The 24670-nt window shown below is 40.2% G+C and overlaps 2 protein-coding genes and 1 non-coding gene across 4 annotated transcripts in view; 1 reads left to right on the forward strand and 2 right to left on the reverse strand.

The window, feature by feature from the left end:
- Nucleotides 1–24670, reverse strand: part of LOC117563489 (protein spaetzle 4) — a 165102-nt gene that overhangs the window by 71015 nt on the left and 69417 nt on the right. The window lies entirely within an intron of this gene.
- LOC117564575 (bone morphogenetic protein receptor type-1B) overlaps nt 1–24670 on the reverse strand; it is a 54369-nt gene that overhangs the window by 2683 nt on the left and 27016 nt on the right. The window contains exons 1-2 of one of the 2 annotated variants that reach the window (XM_034243417.2): nt 16003–17276; nt 32–219 (exon numbers count right to left, since the gene is read on the reverse strand). In XM_034243417.2, the coding sequence (XP_034099308.1) occupies nt 32–219; nt 16003–16036 (222 nt within the window). In that variant the 5' untranslated portion in view covers nt 16037–17276. Of the gene's footprint in view, nt 1–31; nt 220–16002; nt 17277–24670 lie in introns of those variants that run through there. The other variant, XM_034243416.2, reaches the window with a different exon arrangement.
- Nucleotides 23780–23851, forward strand: Trnad-guc (transfer RNA aspartic acid (anticodon GUC)). Its single transcript has one exon. It is a non-coding gene; the product is annotated as a tRNA-Asp (tRNA).

Consider the following 24670-nt stretch of genomic DNA (forward strand, 5'->3'; position numbering starts at 1 on the left):
CAATCGAAAGCAGAAATGATGAGAGCATTACCATTAGTAAACCACCATTCTCCTCTGGCGGCATGCATCCGTAAGTGCGCTCCTCCTCGTAGAGTCCTGTCGATTCGTCGTACACCTCCTCGACGGCACTGAAGCAACTGCCTCCAGGTCGTGTTTCGCAGGTGCCGTTGCTGGCATTGTTCGGACAGCTTCCATCGCAGTAGCAGCGCAGAGAGCGTGCTGAAATTGGAAAATAGTTTAATGAGTTCGAGTTGAGTTTTAGGTACAGTTAAGTATATTTCAAATTAAATATATTTCACATATGGCACGGCTTTACTAACAACCTAATAATAATAAATGTGTGAGGTGAAGCATCGTATAATGGCTCTAGCTCCCCTACTGGAGAATAGGTGCAAGGAAAAGCATGAAATAAATTTGTGTTTTTATCTTTAAAGTGAAGTTAATATATACAACTTTGTCTTAGAAACGAAGGTTTTGTCCAATAGAATCATTCAATATGGTAAAGAACAGAACTATTATTGTTGACTTATTAATATAATATATATAAATTTTCATATATGCCAACAAGTAGTTGAAGCAATACAGCACTAAAGTACCATAACAAGAGATTTACAAAAAAAATCCATTTAGATCAAGTTTGTATTTAATAAATAATTTAATTGAACTAGCAAATTCAATGTCCATATTCGAAAGATTGGAATAGCGTTTTGGTTCTTTTTGGATATAACACCCATTCGCATTTACATTGAAGGATATCAATCGCTTGTTGCATGCACGTTTATGCCAATAATTATAATTAGCTTGAACAATTCAATTAGAAGCCAAACTGTGTGCGGTTAAAAACGCTCGCCAAACGCGCGCGTGCATGAAATGCGACTGAGCATGAAGACAAAGCTCTACTGAGCGATGGCCGGTGGCTGGGGATTGGGGTTTGGGGTGTGGAGCTGGGCTGACCGATAACGGTAATTCGAGCAATTGATTCAGGTCGCCGCTACACGCCATTTACTCGCCAAGCCAAGCAGCCAACTCAACTGAGGAGCTAACTTGGTAACTAAGCAACTAAGTAACAAATTACAGGCAACCAGCTAAGCTGAGACTGAGCTTCAGTGTGTGCTCAAGTGACAGCTTCGCCGGCTGCAGCTTCAACTGCAACTTCAATTCCAGCTCTGCTTGGTGGTCAACCGAGCCAATGGGCTGGCGATTTATGGCTACAACTGCTTAACGGTTTAGCTTCTTACAGGTTCTGCCCGTTGTTGTTGCTGTGCTTTGTGGGCGTCTGCGTCTGCGTCTATGTCTGTGTCTGAGCTTGGTGCGTTTTTATGGCCACATTTCGCATGGCTGCAGTAACTGACACTTAAGAGAAGCCAGCAACCGCCGTTAGCAAGCCATTGAGTCGTTCCCATGGCTGATCTATGCACCCGCCCGCTAGCACTCACTGCCAGCATTGTGTAGCAGCTCCTCAATAGCTGCATTCGCTGTTCATTCATAAAAATCACTTAAGTGCTTGTGCAAAATGTGCAATAATTTTATATACTCGAGCTGCAAGCTGCAAGCTGCAGGTTGCTTTGCCTGTTGTTTGCTTTCGGATTCCCCTCACTGCTGCCTGTTCAGCCCACACGGCAAAGCACAGGCTATTTAACATATTTTTAGACATTCTTATAACGCAAACGAGACCGATTAATGCGGCTATTTATAAGCCATAAAATACTGTACGAACATACGAGTATTTGCCAGAAGATTTACAACGCTAGGCGGATGTGTGTCATGAGTTGCTGAGGTAAATAATACGGCTGTCTCTTCCAAGAAGCAGCTCAATTTGTTCGACCAACTATTCCACAATGACACCAGCTGCCTCGCTGTTGGCAACAGATTAATCCATCTGGAGAAATTGATTAATTTGTAATTTGTGTAAGGAAGATAGTTATCAACGAATTTGCTCATTAATTTAGAACTGAACAATACAACTAGAAATTAAACTTTTGGGCCTTGCTTTCAGCTTGTGTCATTAGTTGGATATTTGGATAAAATAACTGGTTCACAAGGCTCAATTGTTGATAGGAAAGCAACTCGAAACTTTGCTTTAACTTGAGAATTGTTTGGTTTAGTTCTCTTTGTTGACATTGGGTTAGATTGGCGATTGCTATTGGATTAATAAATAAACAGTTGTTGCATAAATCCAACGGCAACAAACGCCTTTGGGTGACTTTAGGCAATTAAGCAAATTTCCTAAAAATATGTAGCTTATTGCAGGGTGTCTGACAGTCGAGCAGCTCAATGAAAGAGTGAGAGGAAATTCAGAGCACTTACACACATGTAAGTATGAATGTGGTTCGATTTTTGTAACGACAAAAATCACAAATTGGCGGATGTTGTTTGCATTTTGGGCCACACCCCACCATCGAATGCAATGGGCGCAATGGCGAGATAATAATTTAATTACACTTTAATAGCAGCGAAAATTGCTGTTGTTGTTGTTGTTTTAGATCTCTTCTCAGCTGTTGTTGCAGTTTGTTGGTTCAACTTTTGCTAGTTGTTGGCGAGTGATTTGGCAACGCAAAACGTGACTGCAAACTGTCGACAATGACAAGTAGATGATATGCCTTTTTTATTCATTCATTTTGCTGTCGATATTGGCAACAGCCAATACCTGTGCATCAACTGAGACTGTTCCTACGTAGCACAGTAGCCTCTTCGGCTTGTCCTCTACTTCCATCTCAGTCGCGTCGTCAACACGGCAACCAGACAAATTATAAATTTTATACCGTTCTTATGATAAAACCGAAGATAAAAGGGAAACCAAATTATGAAAAGACGCCAATTTGTTGCGCCCATCTCTGGACCCAGACCCGGTCTCTCTCCAGTTCCCGTCCTCTCAACATATTTTGCTACCTGTTTCGGCCATGAGTCGGGCCTTTCATGATGCTGAGCGGCTCCAACTTGGCGCCAACTGCACGCGCTACAGAAATCACATTTCATATTTCGTTAAGGACTTGAAAAATATGCAACTAACAACAAAAAATTACTAAAATTATTGCTTGCATTAGGCAGTATTCAGTAAATACTCGTAAAGCATTATAATTAGCAATTATTAAATATTTTATACAGCTGGGAAATTAAAATAAACACCACTTTAAAAAATTCTACCGTTTAACATATACTACTAAAAAGCAACTGCTTAATATATCATACCAATTTAACGTTTATTACATAAAGAATAAACTAAATTTAATAAAATATTTTAATGTATTATAGTTATATAGCTAAACATTTTTAATTTTGCAGGAATACATATAGTCACCCTATCGCCAGTCTGACAAGTTGTTTTATAGGATCCATAACATATAATATAATCGAGCGAAAATATTTGACAATGCACCCACCTAAAAGACACATCGAAGTGATAAAAATGGCAACTCATTCCCCATTAATCTTTATCATTTATAAGCAAAATTCAATTGACTGTGACCATCAATCTATTCTACGAGAATAAAGTATTTAATCTTTGGCGTATTGCAAACAGTTTCATGCTGGCATTAACTCTGTGCGATGGTTGATGTACTTGTGTTTGCTGTAAACATTTTGGCAACAGGCAAAAGCACAAGATGAGTTAGAGACAGAAGCAGAGACAGAAGCAGAGACAGGGACAGGGACAGAGACAGTCGCAGATGTAGCAGCTGTTGCTATTGTTGATTCTGTTGATGCCATTGATGAGCTCACCTCCGAGTGGGCCAACGTCAGCGAGCTTACTATGAATACGTATGTATCTATCAGATAAATACACACACACTCGAATTGCACAAACACATACGCATTCTCTCGTATGTAGGTGAAGAGAGTAGCCCGATTTGTATATCTTTAGGTAGCACATGACCTGCCAGCCAGCCAGCCAGTCAGCCAGCCAGCACGTACATATGTTTCTATGCAGCACGAGTCTTATGGCATTTGGCAAACATTTCCGAAGAAGGCGACGCACGGAGCAAGCATGGCGGATGTGCCTAGAGTGTGGCATGCCACGCATTTCGGCTGGAGCGCTGTGAAGCTGTTGCGAGTGTCGCCCAATGTTGTGGGAGTATTTATAGATTGGGCGGCCATCTGACATAATGTTTACGACACGACTGCAACCCACGCCTCAAAGAGCGAGAAAGAGACAGCGAGTGAGCGAGCGAGGAAATATGATGAACGCTTGAATGCGAATGCAAACGAAATGTAAATGCAAAATCAGCTATCGCAGCTTGTGGAAAAGTGCACCTACTCTGAAACTACATCACGACCATGTGATGTGATGTGAAGTGTTGTTTTGTTTGGTGTGGTGTGGAGATGCGCGTTGGCAGCGGAAATCGTTAGCTGATTCACGCTGTAAACATGGCCAACCCCCAACGCCAACCGCCAAACGGCAAACAGCAATCTTCACAGCTGCAGCTGCTGCTAGTAAGTGAATTGAAAGCCTCGAGAGTACAACTAATTACAGTTTAGTGATTGCATTTATTAAAGTCTGATTTAGACGAATTCTTTGAATTGATCATTCCTAACAAATAAAATTGTACACTGGATGAGGTATTACATTATATGTGTACTTTAAAAGTACAGGAAAATCATCGCCATATTTACACATCAAGATCTAGCGAAGAGCAAAGAATGAGCTTGACTCAATAGAAGTGCCAGTTAAAACAAGTAAGAGGGCTTGACTGTGAGATACCCGCTTTCTTACATTATATCAAAAATGTACAGCAAAAATACAAAAATATACCAAAGCCTATATTTGGTATATCATAATTGTACTAAACTAAAAATATAGAGTACAAAATATATCGGATTGCCAGCCAAAGCAACTGAGACACGTTTTTTGCCATACAAACGTTTTTCTTAAATTCTTTATCTTAGTATCAACAGATGAGTTTAGAACTTTAAAACTGAAACTGTAATCAAAGCCGGGTAAGATGAAAGTTGCTTTTAGCTGATTATCAAGATCAATTGGTTTTTGGTCAACAGGTTCAATCTCAAATTGTATGCAATAAAAATATTTTTCGCAAATAAAAGCTTTTGCAGAGCATGATTTTACGTTTTTCCCATAGCTGAACTTCCCCTAAGACTTTGCTTAGACTTTGTTCCCTTCCCTGCGATAATTGGCAAGAGTTGTTATCGCTATTCTTGCATGCTAATGTCTAATAAAATTTACTAAAGTGCTACTCAAGTTTGAGGAATAAACATTTAACGATATTCAAACATAGAGAGTTCTGACGTGTTAAAATTAACACTTCAAAAACTGGTTGTGCGGCTTGAGCTCAATCAATCTGCAAACAACATTTAATTTCATGTGGTAATGGTAATAGGTAACTGAAAGATCCAGTGAACTTAACGGACTTGAACTGAATTCTGTGGATGCTCATTAAATGCATTAAATGAATGCGTTAAATGAAACATAGAACAGGTATAAAAATATTTCTGAAGTGTTAATGTCAAGACGCATTCTTGTAAACGATCTGTTAAGTCACTGCTCCGACTTGTTAGTGAATAGAAGCTGAGCTTATGCTATTGGCAATTGTGTTTTGCATTCCAATGCGGTTGATTTGCATAAATGCATATTACAGGCGTTTAATTGACTTTCAAAACGTGTCACCGGCAATACAAACAAAAGCAACAGAAACAACAAACGCAGTAAATGCTGAAACATGTTTTCTTGGCTGTTAAGCAGCTGTAAAGTGCATGATTGGCTTTTTGTTTTCTCTCAGACTCCAAGATAGTTAATATACTACACATATGCACACTACGTTTTATTTAGCAAGTCTGTGGAAATGCCAACCAGTTATTTCTAATAAAACTACTTGGAAGACTGTTTGTCGTGGGCGTTTTCGTTGGCCAAGTGCTGCTGCTGCTGTTGCTGCTGTTGGTAAGACAGTGATTGCCTTGCGGCTGCCTCTTAATCAAAACGCTGTCAAAATTCTTAATAAAACTTTACTTGTACTAGACTGGCTGCATGTGTCAGTCGTGAGTGCGCCATTCATTCAGCGAATCCGACTGCGGCAGTTGCAAAATCTTAAAAGCGTCTGCATGCGTTTTAATTAAGTGTCGCATATTTTTAATTAAATCAAATAACGCCCAAGCGGCAGTTGAGCTATGAAAAACGCGTCCAGCTGCTGGCGCGTGGGCTCAATAACCAAAAGAGTACGAAAGAGAGCAAGAGACAAAGATTCGGTGAGAGAGTGTGAATACAACAGAGACACAGTGAGAGCTGTTAGGGACTGCTAGGGAACTGTTTGCTGCGTGGGCTTTGCCGCCGCCGGATGCTGCTGTGAAACAAGGGCGTCTCGATCTCTGTCTCCGTCTCTGTCTGCTCTGGGCATTCGAGTATTTTTAAGAAACTCGTTTCACATGCAAAGCAGAAGGTAACCACAACCATCAGCCATCAACTACGAACAGCAGCAGCAGCAGCACAAGCAACAACAACACCCACGCGACTCGAGTCACATATTGGCTGGCTTCAAAATTGACTGTCGAGTGTCCAACCCTGCGCATAATCAGCATACATAATCTAATCTACATACATACATAAGGCTTAAACGGAATTCGCATTAGATGCCAACGGCTCAGCACGGGGGCGTAGTTAGCCCCAAAAGGGGATGTGAACAGTAAACATCCATTTACCATAACTCAAATCTTGACAAAGTGCCAAATGATTTCGATTCACAGTTTTAATATTATTCAATTTTCAGAGAAAAAGAAAGTGTAACAAGTAAGAAAGCTACAGTCAAGTGTGCTCAATAAAATAAAACCATATTCTACAAATATACCGAAAATATTCCACAAATATACTAAATATATCGATATAGTACTACATTCCTTAGAGTACAAAATATACCAGACATACAGGAGCCTTCTTCTTTATTCTTCTATAATTCTTATCTGATCGCAACCAAAATTTCAGGAATCAAAAATACTGAATTCATTATCGTATATACCAAAAATCGCTGATCGAAGATATCTCCTTCTGCCTGAAGGCACAAAGTTATAATACCCTTCTACCCTCTGGGAAACAAGTATAAAACGTAGACTCTTCATTCATTCTCATTTCGATTTACATTAAACGATTGACATATCCAAATCTGACTTATATTTAGCCTCCCTTTTGCCACGTCTCTGTACTACACACATCCGGGTTCAAAAGAATAGCGTTTGCTATATGTACATATAAAGGTACACATACCAGTTTGTTAGCTGATTGAAATGCTCGAAAACATAGAGAGCTGCATAAATTACAACAGCAACAGAGGAAGACGGTAAAACACAAGTGAAAATTTGGCGGCTGCTCTGAACTTGCAAGTTGCAACAAGACTGGGGATGGACACGAAGTCGTCATCAGTTGTGCTTTTATCATTATCTTCATCATCAATATAAATACTTCATTATCTCCAGTTACTTATTTTTGTCAGCGTTCACTTGTACATAACATAAATAGAAACGCCCGCTGCTTTTTTATTTTTAATCTTACGTCTTGAACAAACGCTAGCGCGTATATGTATTTATTTGTATACATAAATCAAGCATACGCCCCGTAAATCAATAGTAATTAATCGCTTCTTTTTGTATTTATTTTGAATTTGTTTTTTGCATACGCCCTCAGCAGCAACGAATAAAATGCAAATTGCTGCGACCAGATGCCATTGTCCAAAGTTTATAGCTTTAATTAAGCATCTGTTTTTTTTTTTTGGTGGTTTTGTGTAGTCAAGCTGTGACGATATTCGATAAATAACCTAGTCGATAAACGCAAGAAAATTAATCGAACAGCTACTGAACTGAGATATGTATTAATTATCTAATTCGCGATTGTAGAGTGTAAAAGGCATTCGGCTTGAAGATCTCTTCTGTGTTCCCCATCTTGATGCGAACAAATTAATCATTGGACTTTAAACAATGCTTATGACTAAAACGAAATTGACTGTTTTTCTTAAAAGAAAAAAAATGTAACATAGAGGATTTTGAAGTGTATGCTTGGCTTAAACATACTCTGCAATCCGAACTGATTGAGTTCAAGCACCATTTTGTATATGTAAAATAAATACATATAATTCTACTAAAGGAACTGATTAATTCTATAAAAAAAAAGTTTGAGCCGGAAAGTGTATTCACTCGTATTTTCATTAACTAGATACAGGGTATCGAAAAGAAGAACGACAGCGAAGGTAAACGAGTTTTGCTTTACGCTGTTGTCGTTTCTCGTCTAAAGTTGTATTTCCGAAGCTAAACCTCTGACGTGTGGTTGTTGTTGTTGTTTTCTGTTTGTGTTGTGAGCATGACAACTTTTAAAATGATTTTTCCTTATAAATAGCTATAATTAATGCCGAACCGCGTCTATATATGTGACTGAGTTGTCTGTACAAACTGCCTCGAGTTGTTATGAATGAAATGCCAATAACCCAAATAGTCATAGATGGACACAAAACGTTTATTTTGTGTGTTTATCAGATTTAAAACTGCATCCATATATACGCTTTGGTATATGGGGAGCCATTCTCTGTACCCCATTGTCCCCTTTTGTCCTGCTCTTGCTGGCAATTAAAAACAATTGCATTTACGTACAGTGCACATTGATGTCGTGAAAATTATTTTCGATGCATATGCATTTTGCATGTGCCCCGTTCAAATCAACACAATCAGCTTTAATTAGAGAGGTCGCCGCCAGACTGTGCCCGCCGATTTGGCTTAATGGTTTTTAATTGCAGTCGCAAAATGATTAAAAACACAAATGAGATATTTTGAATCATCTGGTCTGGAATTGCAATGAGTGTGGACCACCCAAAATGATGCTGTGGAGATTCTGAGCTCATAATGAATAAATGGAAAATCTCTGAAGCCAGATCAGTGTAAAATGTTGTAGTTATTGTATACAAACTCGATTTATATTTCCTTTTATGTCGAAACTTACCTGTAATAAAAAGAGAAATAAATAAGTTTAGTAACAATTAGTCAAATTGCAAATAAAATAATCAATTAAAAAATTAAAATCGAAATCGAAACAAAAACTAAATGTATAAATCAAATAGCAACTGGTTCTGGACCTATTTGGGATTGAAAATCGAATTTAAATACAACAATAAATAAATTCGCTTGATTTTTTTATGGCAATTTCAACAGTAAATTACGACTGATGTTGATAAATGCAAATCGCCAAGTCGCTAAGTCGGCGAATCGCCAAATCTTCGAATATCTAAATCGCAAAATGAAGGCGTCATAATGATTATAATGGTGATGATTAGCTATCATTGTTGCTGTTGCTTTTGCTGCTGCTTGTCGATTCAACAGTAGCCGTCTTTGCACAAACCTGCCCCACAGCGTCATTGCGATATAAATTCGAATGCAGCCCGACCATCAGATACCCTATACGTGCTGAACTCCAACAAACTCGCTTTGCCGATCAGCAGATACTTCTCGAGTTGATGCAACCCGTTTCGGTATTACTTTGATGTGTTGTTTTATAGCTCAAAGCAGATGAAACAAATGCGATGCTAATAAGTCGTCTTTGTTTTTCGATCGACAAAAAAGAACACAAAAAAAAGAATTTTAAATTTATGCGTCTGCCATATGAAATAGCAAATGCTATTTGGCTTGCTCCACGCTACAAAAATAAACATTTACTTATATTTAAACTGAGTCGTCGCCGCGGAGACTTAAAAATAAAGTCGAAATGTCTGCCAGAGTGGCGTCTGCAATTCGTTAGAGATATCTGAAGAAGCTACAGGAAAGAGGCTAAAGCCAATGATAAAATTAAAGGAAATGGAGGAAATTGACAGTTGCCATCAATCAGCAGCCTTTTGGCCAATTTGAATACTAAGTTTATGCTCGTGTGGGTGGCCCAATGGCCAATATGCAAGTCGCGTCAAAATGTCAATTAAATTTATGTGCAGCACACGCCTGGCATACAAAAGTCTAGGCCATGTTGCTGCTTCTGTGGCTTTAGCTTTGGCTGCTGCTACCCTCAGCCATTGACAGCAGCAACATGTTGCTGCTGCCGTTTTGGATACCAACAACAACAGCAACCAAATCAACAGCGACCAGTTGCTGCTACAGACAGCCTGGCGAAAGCCGGCGACTGTCAAATTATAAAATTTGATTTTGTACACGTTTATTTGGCTTTGGTCACCTTATTATGAATCAACAAGTTTAGTGTGATCTAGTCTAAAAAGTACGACAAGTAAATACCCTCACTCTAAGGAGAGTAAAACGTGTATGACCATTGAGATTCAGATTCGGTTAACAATATTGTTAAAAATAAACATCATTGAAACAAAGAAAAGTACATTGAGTCTGAAACAAAAATAACACAAATCATTTATAATTTATATCTTCTTGGACACTCGCCACCTGCTTGCATTTGGACAATATTGTAATACCCTATGTCAAAGAGGCGCAGGGTATTAAACACATTCTGCTGTCGCGCCTTTTATGGCTGCGAAGCGCTCTGCTGACGTGTGCAGCGCCAGCAACATAGTCCGATATATATACTATATACCGTCTGCTACGTTGTGTACACAAATATATCAAAAAACTCAGTTCCTAAAACGAAGAAGCGAGAATGAGAGAGAGATAGAGATAGAGAGACAAGAATATACATCTGTGAAGACATCTAGTAGATCCAATTATACATATTCATATAAATATATCTTTTATATGAGCGTTGTCAATGGTTCGTTTCGCATTGTCTGGCCCCCAAACAGTTGTCGGCCATTGTTCATACTGTTGTTGTTATTTCAGTCTAATAAACTTGCCGTCGCGCTGTCTGTGGTACACATATAGAAAATCCACTGAGAGGAATGTAAGAAGTGAAAATGCTTTCATCGAGACTGCTCGACACCGAAATACTCGTGACTCGAGTTTCTATGGTATTTCCATAAGTCCATAAGAATATTTTTTGCTGATCATTAATCTAAAACCTAATCTGAAATAAAGAATTTGTCTTCTATTTCAATAAATCACCAAGAAACTTCAATTATATAAAAATTAATTGGTGGAGTCCTTGTTATGAATTAGGAATTTAATTATTATACCAAATATTAAGTTCATCTCTTTAAAAAAAGCTTGTCTGCTATAATGTGTTTAAGATGAGATTTGAATTACTGAATTACTGAAATCAGTAGCAGTTGATTATATGATATAAATATAATGATGGTCTAGCACTCATAAATTCAACTCGCTAAAAATAGTCAATACATATTTGCACCCAAAGATGTACTGAATAATGAGGACAAAAAGTTCCAGAAATCAAAAGAATATCGTTTTGTATTTATCACAGAGTGTGATCATATCCTGTTACAGGTCTTCTTGCAGATATGTCGCCAATGTGTGTGCAACACATGTGAGGGCGCGCGTGAAAATGACTGAAATGAGCCAGCTCTGCATCCGACAGATACTCAGAGATGCAGATACGGATACGCGGGCAGCTGCTGTTGTTTGTCAAAGCAATGGAAAACCCTCCACGGATTGCCCGTGCTGCCTTAAAATGGCATGGAATTTGCTGATGATGCAAGTGAAGTGAAGTGAAATGTATCTGCAAGATACGCAGATACACATACTGGCAGTTGTTATGTAAATGTAGCTTCCTGTCAGCACATGCAATCGCAGAAGGGCTAAAGCAATAAAACAAAGCTCTTAATCTTTGATTAATCTCAAAATTAAATAAAGGCAAGACAGTTAGAAAATTGCTGAGTCTAGGATCTTTACAGTTTAAAAATTCGAACATATAGAATTTGATAAAGATATATATATATATGATTTGTGTATCTTTCTTGTTTATAGTTGTGTAAATGGCATGGGATTCTCCCAGAATTTAAAATACATAATTTTGCATTTATGTTGATATTTAGATTATTTTATTGACAGGCCTTCTATGGTCTTTTACGATTGCCTTTGGTCGTTTCCCTTCTACAAAATGAACACTTATAACATGAAAGAAATTTTATTGCAAAGATAGTCAGTCTAGTACCCCATTGGGAATATTTTTAAAAGAAACTTGTCTGTATAATATTTTTTAAAAGAAACTTGTCTGTATAGCATAGTATGTACATATATTTATTATGGGATCGAAGAGTATTTATAAAATATGACATGTAAAAAATCTATGCCCCAGTGTGATCGACTGTGACATAGCCGCTACCTATATTGAATACAACGATATTCTACAAATATTCCGAAAATATTGAAATGTCGATATAGTACACACTTAAAATATACAGTACAAATTATACCTAGTTGGTAACCAAAGCAACTAAGACCCGATCAGATGGCTATATCGCCTCGGCTATTGATGCTGATTAAGAATATAATTTTCTACAGGCACAAAGTTATAATATAATGGGTGACAGGTAAAAAAAACACTCTTTTGATCCCGACCAAGAATATTTATTCGATAATCAATGAACACGTCGTGAATTAAGAGATTGAAAAGTAATCCAAAGCTAATCCAAAGTAGTATGAGTCAATAATGATTCAATGAGAGATCTATACACTTGCCACTCGGTTATGTATGTAAATAGATCGTCATGTATTCTCACGAATAGATCACGTAGCTGGCTGGGTCATCTTTTGAGTTAGTCAGAATGATGAATAAATTCGTCAAGTCGCCAAGCAGACAAAACAAATTCGCTTGTTTTGACTTTTAAGACGCGACACGGCGACGTCTGTAAATTCTGCTGACCACAGCGGGCGATTTGAGTGATAATAGTAGCGACGAACAGAAAAGGGAGGTGAGGAGAGGAGGCGCAGATACATTGAATGCAGAATGCAGGCCCATAAAATCAATGACCTCTTTCGCTGCTGTGTGTGCTGCACGGCAAAACCCGAAAATCGGCAAGTTGGCATTTAAGTGAATTAATTTTAAATGCTACTCGCAAGTAAATCGCACAAAACTTGAACGACGAACAGCGCAAACAAGTCAGCACAAATACTCGAATTGTAACAGTTTTACAAATGATTGTTGAAAAATTCGAGTATGTATTTCCACATCTATGCTCAGGGCGAGGGCGAGAGCGAGGGCGAGTAGTTGTTTCGTCGGCCTGGCTTTTTTTAACTTGCACTCATTGTTATTATTTTTATTTTTATTTGTATTTTGTTTGTTTACGCCAGCGACTCGCTGATTAGATTAAGTCTGGCAATACTAACAAACTGGCAAGCGACGACCAGGTTGTCGGGCCATATAAAACACACACGCACACCTAGGGAGCAACACCTCGAGAGTTGCCTTATCAGTTTATTGTTGTTCCACGAAAATTTTGATGTGCTGATAACGGAAAACGTCGCGCATTTAATCATAACTGAACTGAAATGAAATAATGATAGCATACTCGTACCCTGCACTTGTGCACTTCCTCCATAAAATGGAGCCTACGTTGTCCAGTTCGGTTCAATCATAATTCTTCCAAGCAAAAAGAACTCTCACACACTTCTCTAAGTCCCACATCAAAAGGTGTTTTCGCATTTGTGTTTTTCATCTTTGGGTTTTTATCTGTTGACCGTTTCTCCATTTGCCCGATTTGTCATGCGCATTATGAACTGACTCAGACTCCGATTCCGACCGGGACGCACCCTGAGGCCGCCCATGGCGAGTTTATTATTAAAAGTATGTACAATACAAATCATGAAATGAACAGAGAACAGAGAACAAGAGGCGGCTACACCTGGTCAACTACTGACAATGAGGATTATGTGCGAAAGAAACACTACAACTTTGAACTATAACGAATCTTATGCACCCGAGAACCCAAAAATACCTTTCAAATCTATTTTCGGCTAAGAGGATAGAAACTCTTACACATTTTTGTATTTAATGCGGATGAAATTGTGCATCTTGTTGTCAATAAGAAATTCGATTTTAGCTTGTTTTCAAATTCATTTTTGAAGTTCTAACTTTAGGTATCATCCATTATATGCACGTAGTAAGTTACTTCACCTTCACCTTTACTTAAAGTAATCTTAAAGGGTAGATTGAATTAAATGCTGAGATGCATATCAAAATAATCTAAGCAAACGAAATCGAATGACACAAGGTTCTACATAAAATGCGAGAATTCATAGACACACACACTCACATCTATACAGATGTAGGACTGGCATCCATTAAATTGACAGCTGATCTTTTTTGGTTGCCTCATTTGCAAGGGGTGCCCGTTGATTTCGGGTATATTTTTTATTTATTTTTGTTTTTGTTCATTTCATGTTGTTTTTGTTCTTCTTGCTGTTGTTGTTGTTGTTGTTGTTGTTGCTGTGTGTTGCTAGTCTGGTCTGTTCTACCTGCGCACGTCCATAAAAAATTAAGAAAAACATGCACAACAAGCAAAGGCGCAAAGGAGACGGCAGACGGGAATATCGGAGCCGTCAGACGTCGCATATTTTAGGCCGCCTTTCGCGTCGACATCGCTCTTCTACTATCTCTCTCTCTCTCGCTCTCTGTTCGACTCGGTTTTGTGTTCAGCACTTGACATAGAGGGAACAACAAAACGCAATTAGAAGAAAACAAAAAGAGGCAACAACAAATTTCAATTTTCAATTGAAAACCATCGACAACGAACACACCAAACAGGATATTTTCAGAGGATTTGTTATATGAGCACTGCATACTTATGAGCTACAATCATCGGTTGAAGATCATGGAAACATGATCTTGGGACATGTCCATTTCCGCGACTATTGCGTCGATCTCAAGAAACGATAACGTTGACAGGAGATCTCAGCTCAACTCAACTCAGCTCAACGAGAAAACTACAAGGGAAACTATAGGAAACTTCAATAATTGAAAAACAACACAAGAGAGTCAAACAATATCATTCTCAGCCTTAAGCTTTTCGACGCTCAGATTCCCTGTAAAATTTTGTTGTAAGCAATTCTTATTCAATAAATATTTGCTCAAACTAGTGCCCAAATATCATTAGCAGATAAATAGATTAAAATAATTACTTAGTGAAAGATTAAGTTGACAATATATTCTATCTATACTACTGTGGGCAAAAAGTAAGGTGAATTTTCAATTTAAACTTCGCGGGCCTAACAATTCGGCCTAATTCTTTTTTTTCTTAAGTTGGCAAGACTGTTAATGACATCTGGGCCAATTTCATTTGAATGTCATTATCAGAAATATATTTACGCTTGTGTTTTCCAAACGACCAAGAGTGCATTTTCGATTTTTTTACAATGTTTGAATGAGAAGTGCCATCAAATTTTGTTTGCCGAATGAAATTTCGGCTGCGGAAACGTTGAGGATGTTGCGGAAAACCTTTGGTGATTCTACCATGTCACAAAAAAAAATGTTTTTAAGTGGTACAAAGACATCAAAGAGGGTCGAGAACGTGTTGATGACTTGGAGCGCTCCGGACGACAATCGACGTTAACACATGGCCAACACGTCAACAAAGTGGAGGCAAAAATCGTCGGTTGACTATTAGAGACCTTACTGATATGATCGGAATATCAGAAAGATCTGTGAAAACCATTTTGAAAGACCATTTGGGCCTACGAAAAGTCAAATCTCGTTTGGTACCAAAAACGACCAATTTCTGTACACGTTTTTCTTGACCATTTCGCAAAAAATTCGACGCATATCGTTCCAAGACCACTGTATTCGCCTGATTTGGCTCCGTGTGACTTCTGACTATTCCCAAACTGAAGAGACCACTTCGGGGAATGCGTTTCGAGTCGATTGAGGAGATAAAAGCTAAATCGAAGAAGGCACTGATGGCTATATCGAAAAGAGACTATTTGGCATATTTCGAGGATAGGAAAAAAAGTGTGCATAAGTGTATTTTATCGGGAGGGGATCACTTTGAAGGGAATGATATTGATTTAGAAAAATAAATAAAGATTTTTCATTTTACAAACAAATTCACCTTACTTTTTGCCCACAGTAGTACATACATTTATGTTATATAAGAAATTCTAGCTTTAAGTTGCAGCTAAAATGCCCCATCTATGAGTTCGCAGGGGCATACAAAAAGATAAATGAAATGTTATATTAATATTTACCATGTGCCTTCTTCTTTCTGGATTTCGGCGCCATGTCTGAAGATGCAACAACACCAACAACAACCAACGCCGATGATTTTTTATGCGAAGCGGTGGCAGCGACAGCGACAGTGACTGCTGCTGTGGCTGTGGCTGTGGCTGTTGCTGCAATGCAGCAACCTCTCTGCAAGTTGTTGTCTTCGGGTGTTGGGACCCGTTGCTCAGCTCTCGATCTCTCGGTCAGCCGTGCACCAAAACAATAAATGCGGCAGCGGCAGCAGCAGCAACAACAACTGCAAACATCAACGTAGCAACACGAGCCGTTTGTCTATGTGGTGTTGTGTGTTGTGGATCGTGTGGAAGAACGAGAACTGGATTCGTTATATACCTTTGTCTCTTCCACCTCTCTCCGTCGCTCTCTCTCTCTCTCTCTCTCTTTCTCTCTGTCAGTCTGATGGTTGCTTTTCGGTTCGGTTCGTCTCGGTTTGGTTTGGTTAGTTTATTGCGGTCGTTTGGCCGGCGGCGTCGGTCAAACCGGCGACACCATGGAGCCTCCTGTTGCTTCCCCCCTTTGGTGGGTTCCAAGTGTATACAACAACAACAACGGACAAAATTATGGCTTTTGGCAAACTTGATCCTGTGTGTGCGCCGTTCTTGCCTCTTCCTTTGCTCGTTATTATTATTGTTGTTGTTCTTTTGCTGGGCCTTGTTGTTGCTGTTGTTGCTGGTTGTTGTTGTTGTCGCCGCAGTGGTGTGAGCGCGTGATCACGTTGATTATAATTATATACGAAAGGTGGCAATACAAATCAGGTGAAATTCAATCCAAGCATACGTCGAGTCGTCGGATATCCTGCGACAGCCACACCGAAAGACGTAGGGACAGACACTTGCCAAAATACAATTTTATTTCAATCTCAAACTATTATTTCTTTCTAGTTGGATACAACTTTTTGGCACTTTACTTCAGGCAGACACAACACTGTTTGTGAACCGAACGTTTCGTTTTGTTTTTTCTTCTCTTTTTTCATTTAAATTATTTTTAGCGCGTTTATAATTTTTCACAAATATCCACGCAATTCTATCTAGCAATCAATAAACAATTTTTTCATTTTCCGTTCCGTTCATTTAGATTTCTTAAGCACTTGTCATTTGATCTATGCGCACTGCCAATTCAGTTAATAATCTTTGCCATTTAAAATGTTTGCTAATTGCACGACAAACGAATGACGAAAGAAACGCAGCGCAGCCTCCACGACACGAAATCCGCAGATACGTCACAACACGAGCACGACGTATGAGGTACTGACTTTGCTGCGGCCTGCAGCAACAGGCGTATAAAGAGAGTGCGCTCACTCAAACAGAGAGAGAGAGCGGAAAGAGAGAGGTAATATTTGAGAGAGCCGCATTAAGGGAGAGCTGAGAACACTGAACGTAAATAGTCAGCACTTTCCAAATGTCTGCATGAATTTCATTCTTCAAATGCGTGAAAACAGTTGCATTTTAAAACATTACTAATATAATTATTTTATTGAACAAATATATATTGTGCGAAACATTTATTTCTTTTTAATATAAATTAATAGAAATCATGAATTGTGTACTATTGTACTCGTATTTTCTTACACTGTTGTCACTCTTTCTATGATTCGAACGCTCTCACATTCAAGTGCTTGTAAACTTTACGCTAGCGCGTTGGCGTCTCTATGTCGGCAACGTGTGGGTGACCGACAGAGAGAGTTAGCATGAGAGAGACGGAAACATAGATTGATGGAGAGAGCGCGCCAAAAGCGATAGCGCGTTTTGTGCGCGATTTAAAACGCGTGCTCTCTTTGATGCTCACTTGGCGTTTTTCTTTTGGCCACGCTCACTTGTATTTCAAGTTTTGAATGGCTCTGTGAACTTGTGTGTGTGTATGTGCGTGTTTTTTTTGTTTTTTTTTTTTTTTTTTTTTTTTTTTTTTTTTATACAAGGACGTTGACGCACCGCGGTACGTACAAGTGGCCCCTGCGAAACCAGGACTATGCCTGTTTAAACTCCTGTCTAACTTCTCCGCCGGAACGACCGTTAAGTATTACTTCGGCGGAGAGTATGGCCTTATCGCCCGTCTTCATTTCTCCGGGATCTTTCTTCCGCCGTAGCTCCTTCATGACTACGTTCGCCATTTCATCTGCAGCCTCCCAGTTGTCCATGTTTGCCAGCATGTGGTATACCAAATTCGATGGCGTCACCGGTTCCCCATACTTCCGTTCCACTCTTTCACGCTCTGTTCTGAATCTCGGACAGTTTAAAAAACACGTGCTCAGCGTCTTCCGGGTACCCTATCCCGCATCTGGGACAGAGTGGGTCTGCCTCATGCCCAAAACGGAAGAGGTAGTCTTTAAAACAGCCGTGTCCGCTCAGAAGTTGCGTCAGGTAGTAGTTCACCTGTCCGTGTTTCCTGTTCACCCACTCACTCACTCCTGGGATGAGGGTACGCGTCCATGCGCCTTTGTTGGATGAACTCCACCTGCGCTGCCACTCGCTTAGGGAAATCTGCCTGTTCGCTGCTCTGCTTCCGCTGTGGGTGTTACTGTTCAGCACGAGTTCTCGGACGTGGATATCGAAGGGCATCAGCCCTGCCAGTACTTCGGCGGCTTGCCCGACACAGTGCGAAACGCACTTGTGATTCTGAGCGCGCACGTCCTGTATACCGCTTGTATATCCCTTGTGTACGTCCTGCATTCGATTGCACACCTACCCAGATTGATGCTGCGTATGTGGTTATCGAACGCACTACACCACTGATGAGTCTGCGGCGCAACTCCTTCGGACCTCTAGTATTTTGGCATTATGCGGGCCAATGCAGAACATGCCACTGATGCCTTGTCGGCTGCTAGCTTCAGATGTACCTTGAAGGACAATCTGTGGTCGAGTATAAACCCCAGGTACTTGATGTACGGTCGGGAAGTTATGACTGTACGACCTACCGTGAGGTTCGCGCGGTTTCCACGGTCTTCCTCGAGCTTATGAGTACCGCCTCCGTTTTGTGCTCTGCTAGGCTCAATCCTGCATTGGTTAGCCATTCTTGGGCCTGTACGATTGCCCTGTTGGTGGCTATCTCCAGATCACGTAGGTGTTTGCCTACTGCCACGATCGCCACATCGTCCGCAAAACCGATCATTTTCACGCCTGGTGGAAGTCTCAGCCGTAGAATCCCATCGTACATGAGATTCCAGAGGGTCGGGCCGAGGACCGATCCTGTGGGACTCCTCCTGTGACTTCGTACGTTTTCGTTCCTTCACTGGTTTGGTAGCGAAGAATTCTGCCATTTAGGTAGCTTCCTATTATGCCTGTCAGGTGTGGGTTTATGCTCAGGTTGTTCAGACTTTGCATAATCTTGTCCCAGTTCGCTGAATTGAACGCATTCCTGACGTCTAGGGTTACTACCAGGCAGTACTCTTTTCCCCCCACAGCCAGCGTTTGCCTTCTATGGCCTTTTTTGCCAGGTCCGTCACCTCCTGGATTGCGTGCCTTGTTGATCGGGCCTTCCGGAAGCCAAACTGCGACTCGGAGAGACCCCCAACTCTGTCAATCTCTGCATTGAGTCGCGTGCAGATTACTCTCTCTCGAGAGCCTTGCCTACTGAGTCGAGCAGACAAATGGGTCTGTACCCGGAAGGGTCTTCAGGTGGCTTGTTCCCTTTTGGTATTAGGACCAGGTCCTGTCTCTTTCCAGACATTAGGAAACACTCCTTCCAGCATGCATTTGCTAAAGGTGGAGGCAAAACATCTTGGTTGGATCTCGAGGGCCCTTTCTAGCCACTGCACTCGGTATTCCGTCTGGGCCTGGAGCTTTCCCTGGCTTAATCAAACGTGCTGCCGACAGGACTTCATCCTCTGTCACTTGGGCGAACGTCGAATCGGTAGTCAACCCATATATCGATCTCGGCTGGCTCGGGAATAGGTGTGTTACTGTTTTCGCCAATAATTCTGGGCATGATGGGCAGGCTGGTCTGAACGCGTGGAGTTTTTTCATAGCCAGCTTGTAGGCTGAACCCCAGGGGTCGGCGTCGGCTTCGTCGCAAAGCTCTAGGAACAGCTTCCTCTTGCTGCTTTTAATTAGCGATTTCAGTACGCGCCTTTTTTCCCGCAGTGCCTGGTGATGGCGTCTGCTCTGTGCGATCCAAGTGGTAGGGTCCTCTGGTACCTTCGTCGTGCCTGAAAGCAATCCTTGCGGGCCTTGGCGATATCCTGGGTTCCACCAGTATACAGGTTGGTGCTTAGTACCTCGTCCTGCTTTACGCATTGATGCATCGCATGCCTGGGTTAGCCTGGACATGAGCTGCCTCGTGCTGTTTGCTGCCGAGCCGTTGACCTCCAGTCCATGGAGCATGGATTCGAAAATCTCTTTTATCGAACGTTTTCTGCTCTGTATCGGATTGGCCTGTTGGGTACCGAGGGGTAGGGGCGTCCGTGGATTTCGGTAACTATGGCTTGGTGGTCACTATGGGTGTATTCACTGCTAAGACTCCAGGAGGCTCTCGGGGCTAGTGAGCTACTCACAAAGGTCAGATATGTGCGTGTGTGTGTGTGTGTGTGTGTGTGTGTATGTGTGTGTGTGTGTGTGTGTGTGTGACTGAGAGAGTGCTTGTACGAGTATCTTGATCTTTAACCGTTTGTGTAGCATCGTATTTCGTTGCTGCTTATTATAACTGACATATCTAGATATAAGGCATGGGCAATGCCCGTCGGTGCTGTTGCTGCTGCCGCTGCTGCTGTTTCTGCGGCTGTCGACTGCGTAATTGCTGGGACTGCGACGAAGACTTGCAATGGGCACGGATCTGAGGCCCTTTTTTGCATATGCATCCAACTGACAACTGCCAACTGGCCAACAACAATAACAACCAGCAATAATAATAACAGTCTTTGTCTCGAATTTGTTAAGGCAATGTGTGATTAGTGGCAACACCAAGCCAATTCCATCTCCATCTCCATCTCTAGCAAGTACAATCATAATCCCAGCACAAATAATTTCATTTGCGCTCTTGTGCAACAGCAACACTTAGTGAATTCTGTCCACAAAAACTCATTAGATGTCAACCGATACCCATTTCGTATAAGGCAAACAGAAGCCTCGCTAATTAGGCTCGCTTGTAAATACCTGACCAGCAGCTCAACCGCTTTCAGGTAGTTGAATTTCATACTTTTGCATTAAAAACGCATTTGGCATTGCGTTCGCTGGAATAACAGCTGCAATGTCGAGTACGCCCTGAACTCGAGCATAGTTTCAGACCAACGATAACCCTTATGATCCCTCGAATCAGCTCCAAAAAACATTTCGACTCCAAATGCATTCACTATCTCACACAAAGAAAAACCATAACTTATAGTGTATACAATATTTTGCTGGGCATGTGCCCTCTGCTCTGGATTTGTCTATCTAAATGCTTTGGTCAGATTCTACTCGCTGATTGCCAGATTCTTGCTCTTGCTGTTGTTAATAATAACGTAAGTTGTTGTTACGCTTGTTCATCGTGTTGTTGTTGTTGTTGATGTGGAGAGTGCTGGCAGGCGAGGTGTGATTTCTCAAGTGTAGGAGTCACGCAGCGCACAGCCGGCAACACTTCGCCCGCCATGGCCTGTGGTGCACCAAAGACGGTGGATGCAGCCAGCCTGCGAGGGCATTAAGCTTCTCTGTGCAATACCCTATAAAAAGGCAGAGCGATGAAGAGAGTATGCTCCAAAGACATTTAAAGAGGAAACTAACAGAGACTATATGCAGAACTGTTTAAACCGATAAAATCGAATATTAATGTTGAAACAAAAACAAATAATTTAGACAATGATTAAATAATTTTAAACAAAAAAATTTGTGTTAAAATTTAACGAGCGATTTAGATAAATTACCATTTTCATATATGGAAAAATTAATGGGAACACAACAAGTCTGGCACTCTCTGTAGACTGTGAAAAATGTTGATTATTCTTTTTGGGTCTCCATTCTTTTTCAGCAGCCACTGTGAATGCCATCTCTGTCTGTTCTACAATTATCTAGCTGGAAGAGTGTATTTGTATGTGAGAGTAGAGAGAGATAGAGATTTGAACAAGTATAGAATGGAAAAAAGGAGTTGTGCACTCTTGGATGCAACAGTGAGTGGAAATGTGCAACAAGAAGGAGGGAGGCGGAAGGCAGCAGTCGGGAGGAGGGAGTAGGGAGTCTGGCACCAAAAATGCTAGGCGCGAAATTTTTATGACTTATACTAATATTACAAACGTGAGGACTTGCTGCAGTCTACAATTAGCACCTTTAAGTGATGTGCATTAACATTTATTGCGTTTGTTTAAACAAGAAAAAAAAACAGCATCCACCATTAAGCGAATGGGAGAAACAACTTTTTGTTGTTTCTTTATTCTGTATGTATAGAGACGAATTTTTTATTTGTATACAATTGGTATGAGTTTTCATGGAAGATTTCGAGTATTTCCATGGAAATGAAATGTTCGCCTTTGTACGTCTCTCAGACACAAGATGTAGACAACATGCCAGACAAACTGGCGGCCCAAGTATATGTTATCGGTATCTGTACCTGTATCTGGAACGAATCAACACACATTAGATACAGAATGAAGAATGCATCAAGCCAACGGGCCAACGGACCAACATGGCCAACAGATGTGCGCAACAGGCTCCCCTGGCTCTCAGTCTTTGTTTATCCCTCTCTCTCGCTCTCTTTCCATCTTTGGGACTCTATCGATCTCCCTCAGTAGAACAAAGGTCCGACAATACCCAAAAAGGTCTTGTCCAAAAGGTTTGAAATGTCACTTCAAGTGTGGCTGGGCATTAAATCAATGTCAGTCGATGCTCTGAACAAAGGAAAAGATTTCCCGTCTCTTTTTCTCTCATTTTCTAATAGCAATGGACTGATGTATCTCACAGATACACTTGCATACATACACAGAAACACTTGAATGTGAATGTGTCTCTATATCTGTTGTATTTACTGCATGGAAATTTCGGTTTGTGTTCTACAAGAAATTTGTGTCAACGTGGGCGAGTCGCTTTTGTTAGTGTGTAAAAATAAGTACAAACGCATTTCGTGTTTTGTCATCAGCATGTGGACAACAAAAAATGCTACAAATTCCGTTCTTGTTCTTTGTGAACGTTTTGCAATGCTTCTAAATTGTGCGACTGAAGCGAACAGCCCAAAGAATCAAAAACGAGTAAAGTAACGTATGTAGGTGTGTGTTTACACACATACGCATGTATCTGAAGACTGCATCATTAACACTTCAAGAGAGCTGCCCCTTACCAAAAATGCATCAAAGAGAAGTGCAATTAAGCACTCATCTCCTCGCCTTTCCTGTGCCACGGATTTCTTGATTCTTTACGCGGCAACAACGTTTGCGTTTTCAGACACTTCAATGCCCCAAGGTGAGGTGTTAAAGTTTCATGGAATTACAACAACGATAAATTATAATTACACGCACGGCTGAGCATAAGTCAAGCAGCACATACATGCATAATAAATGTGTACGTAAACTTCTTTGGGGTGCTGGAGATTTGAAACACGTCAAAAATAATTTGTAAATGCATTTCAAATATTTCATTAACACCTTGGGGATGAAAGTGTTAGCTCAATTTTTTTAAATGGTTGCAAATTAATTTTTGAGTTGAGTTGTATACCATATTTACAAAAATTCTATATTAATACATCTCAAAAAGACTTCTAAGATTTAGGAACCCGAAGTTAGAATAACCTCAAGCGAATGTCGCAACATGTCGTATGCCACATTGTCTTTTAGGCAAACCAATTTCAACATCCTCGATAGTATAGTGGTTAGTATCCCCGCCTGTCACGCGGGAGACCGGGGTTCAATTCCCCGTCGGGGAGATCGAGATACGATATTTTTTTTTTCAATTTTTTACTAACCAATTCTTCCATTGAATTTCCTAACTAAAAACACAAATAGAATAAATACCATTTCTATTCCGACAACATTAGACTGTCTATTAAATGAAGCATTAGCTGAAATTGCAAATATTTCCATATACAGCTGTGAACTTTGAAATAGCAGTGCGACACAAGAAAAAACAAAATAACGGATTTTCATATATTCCTTTTTGTTAGTTGATCCCCGGCACATTATTTTTGTAAAGTGAAACATATAGATAAGAAACTACCAAAAACCCCGTTAGATTTGTTCAGTTTTTTCTAAAATTTTGATATTTTTACCCAAATGCACCACTTTTGGGCTGAACTTTAAAATAGCAGTTTTTTCTTTTCTTCCACTAAAAAAGCCGAAATTGTTTTTTAATTTTATGAAAAGTGAGTTTAATTTGGTTTATTATTATAGTTTATACGACAATACACTATAACTATGAAAAAAAATTAAATTTTAGTGTGTAAAGGACCTAACTGGTCCAATGTAGAGAGGAGGTCCTTTCTTGAGCTTAGGAAGGAGCAAAATTGTATAAAAAGTTCTATGTCACCTAAAATGTTTTACCAAAATGGTTTTCAATGACATAATTATAAATAAAAGCCTGAAAACCGTGGTGCGATACAAAAAACCACAATTTTAGAGGACCGATGCATAGTGCTCTTCAGCTAAACTAATCCTTTTGCATCCTCTAGGGATATTAAAGCAGGGCTGAGTTGGGGAATCAGTGAAGTGGCTATTGGCCGAAGACTGGTGGATACAAATTTGAATAC

Source organism: Drosophila albomicans, chromosome 2L, assembly GCF_009650485.2.
Source record: "Drosophila albomicans strain 15112-1751.03 chromosome 2L, ASM965048v2, whole genome shotgun sequence".
In the NCBI taxonomy this organism is placed as follows: Eukaryota; Metazoa; Arthropoda; class Insecta; order Diptera; family Drosophilidae; genus Drosophila; species Drosophila albomicans.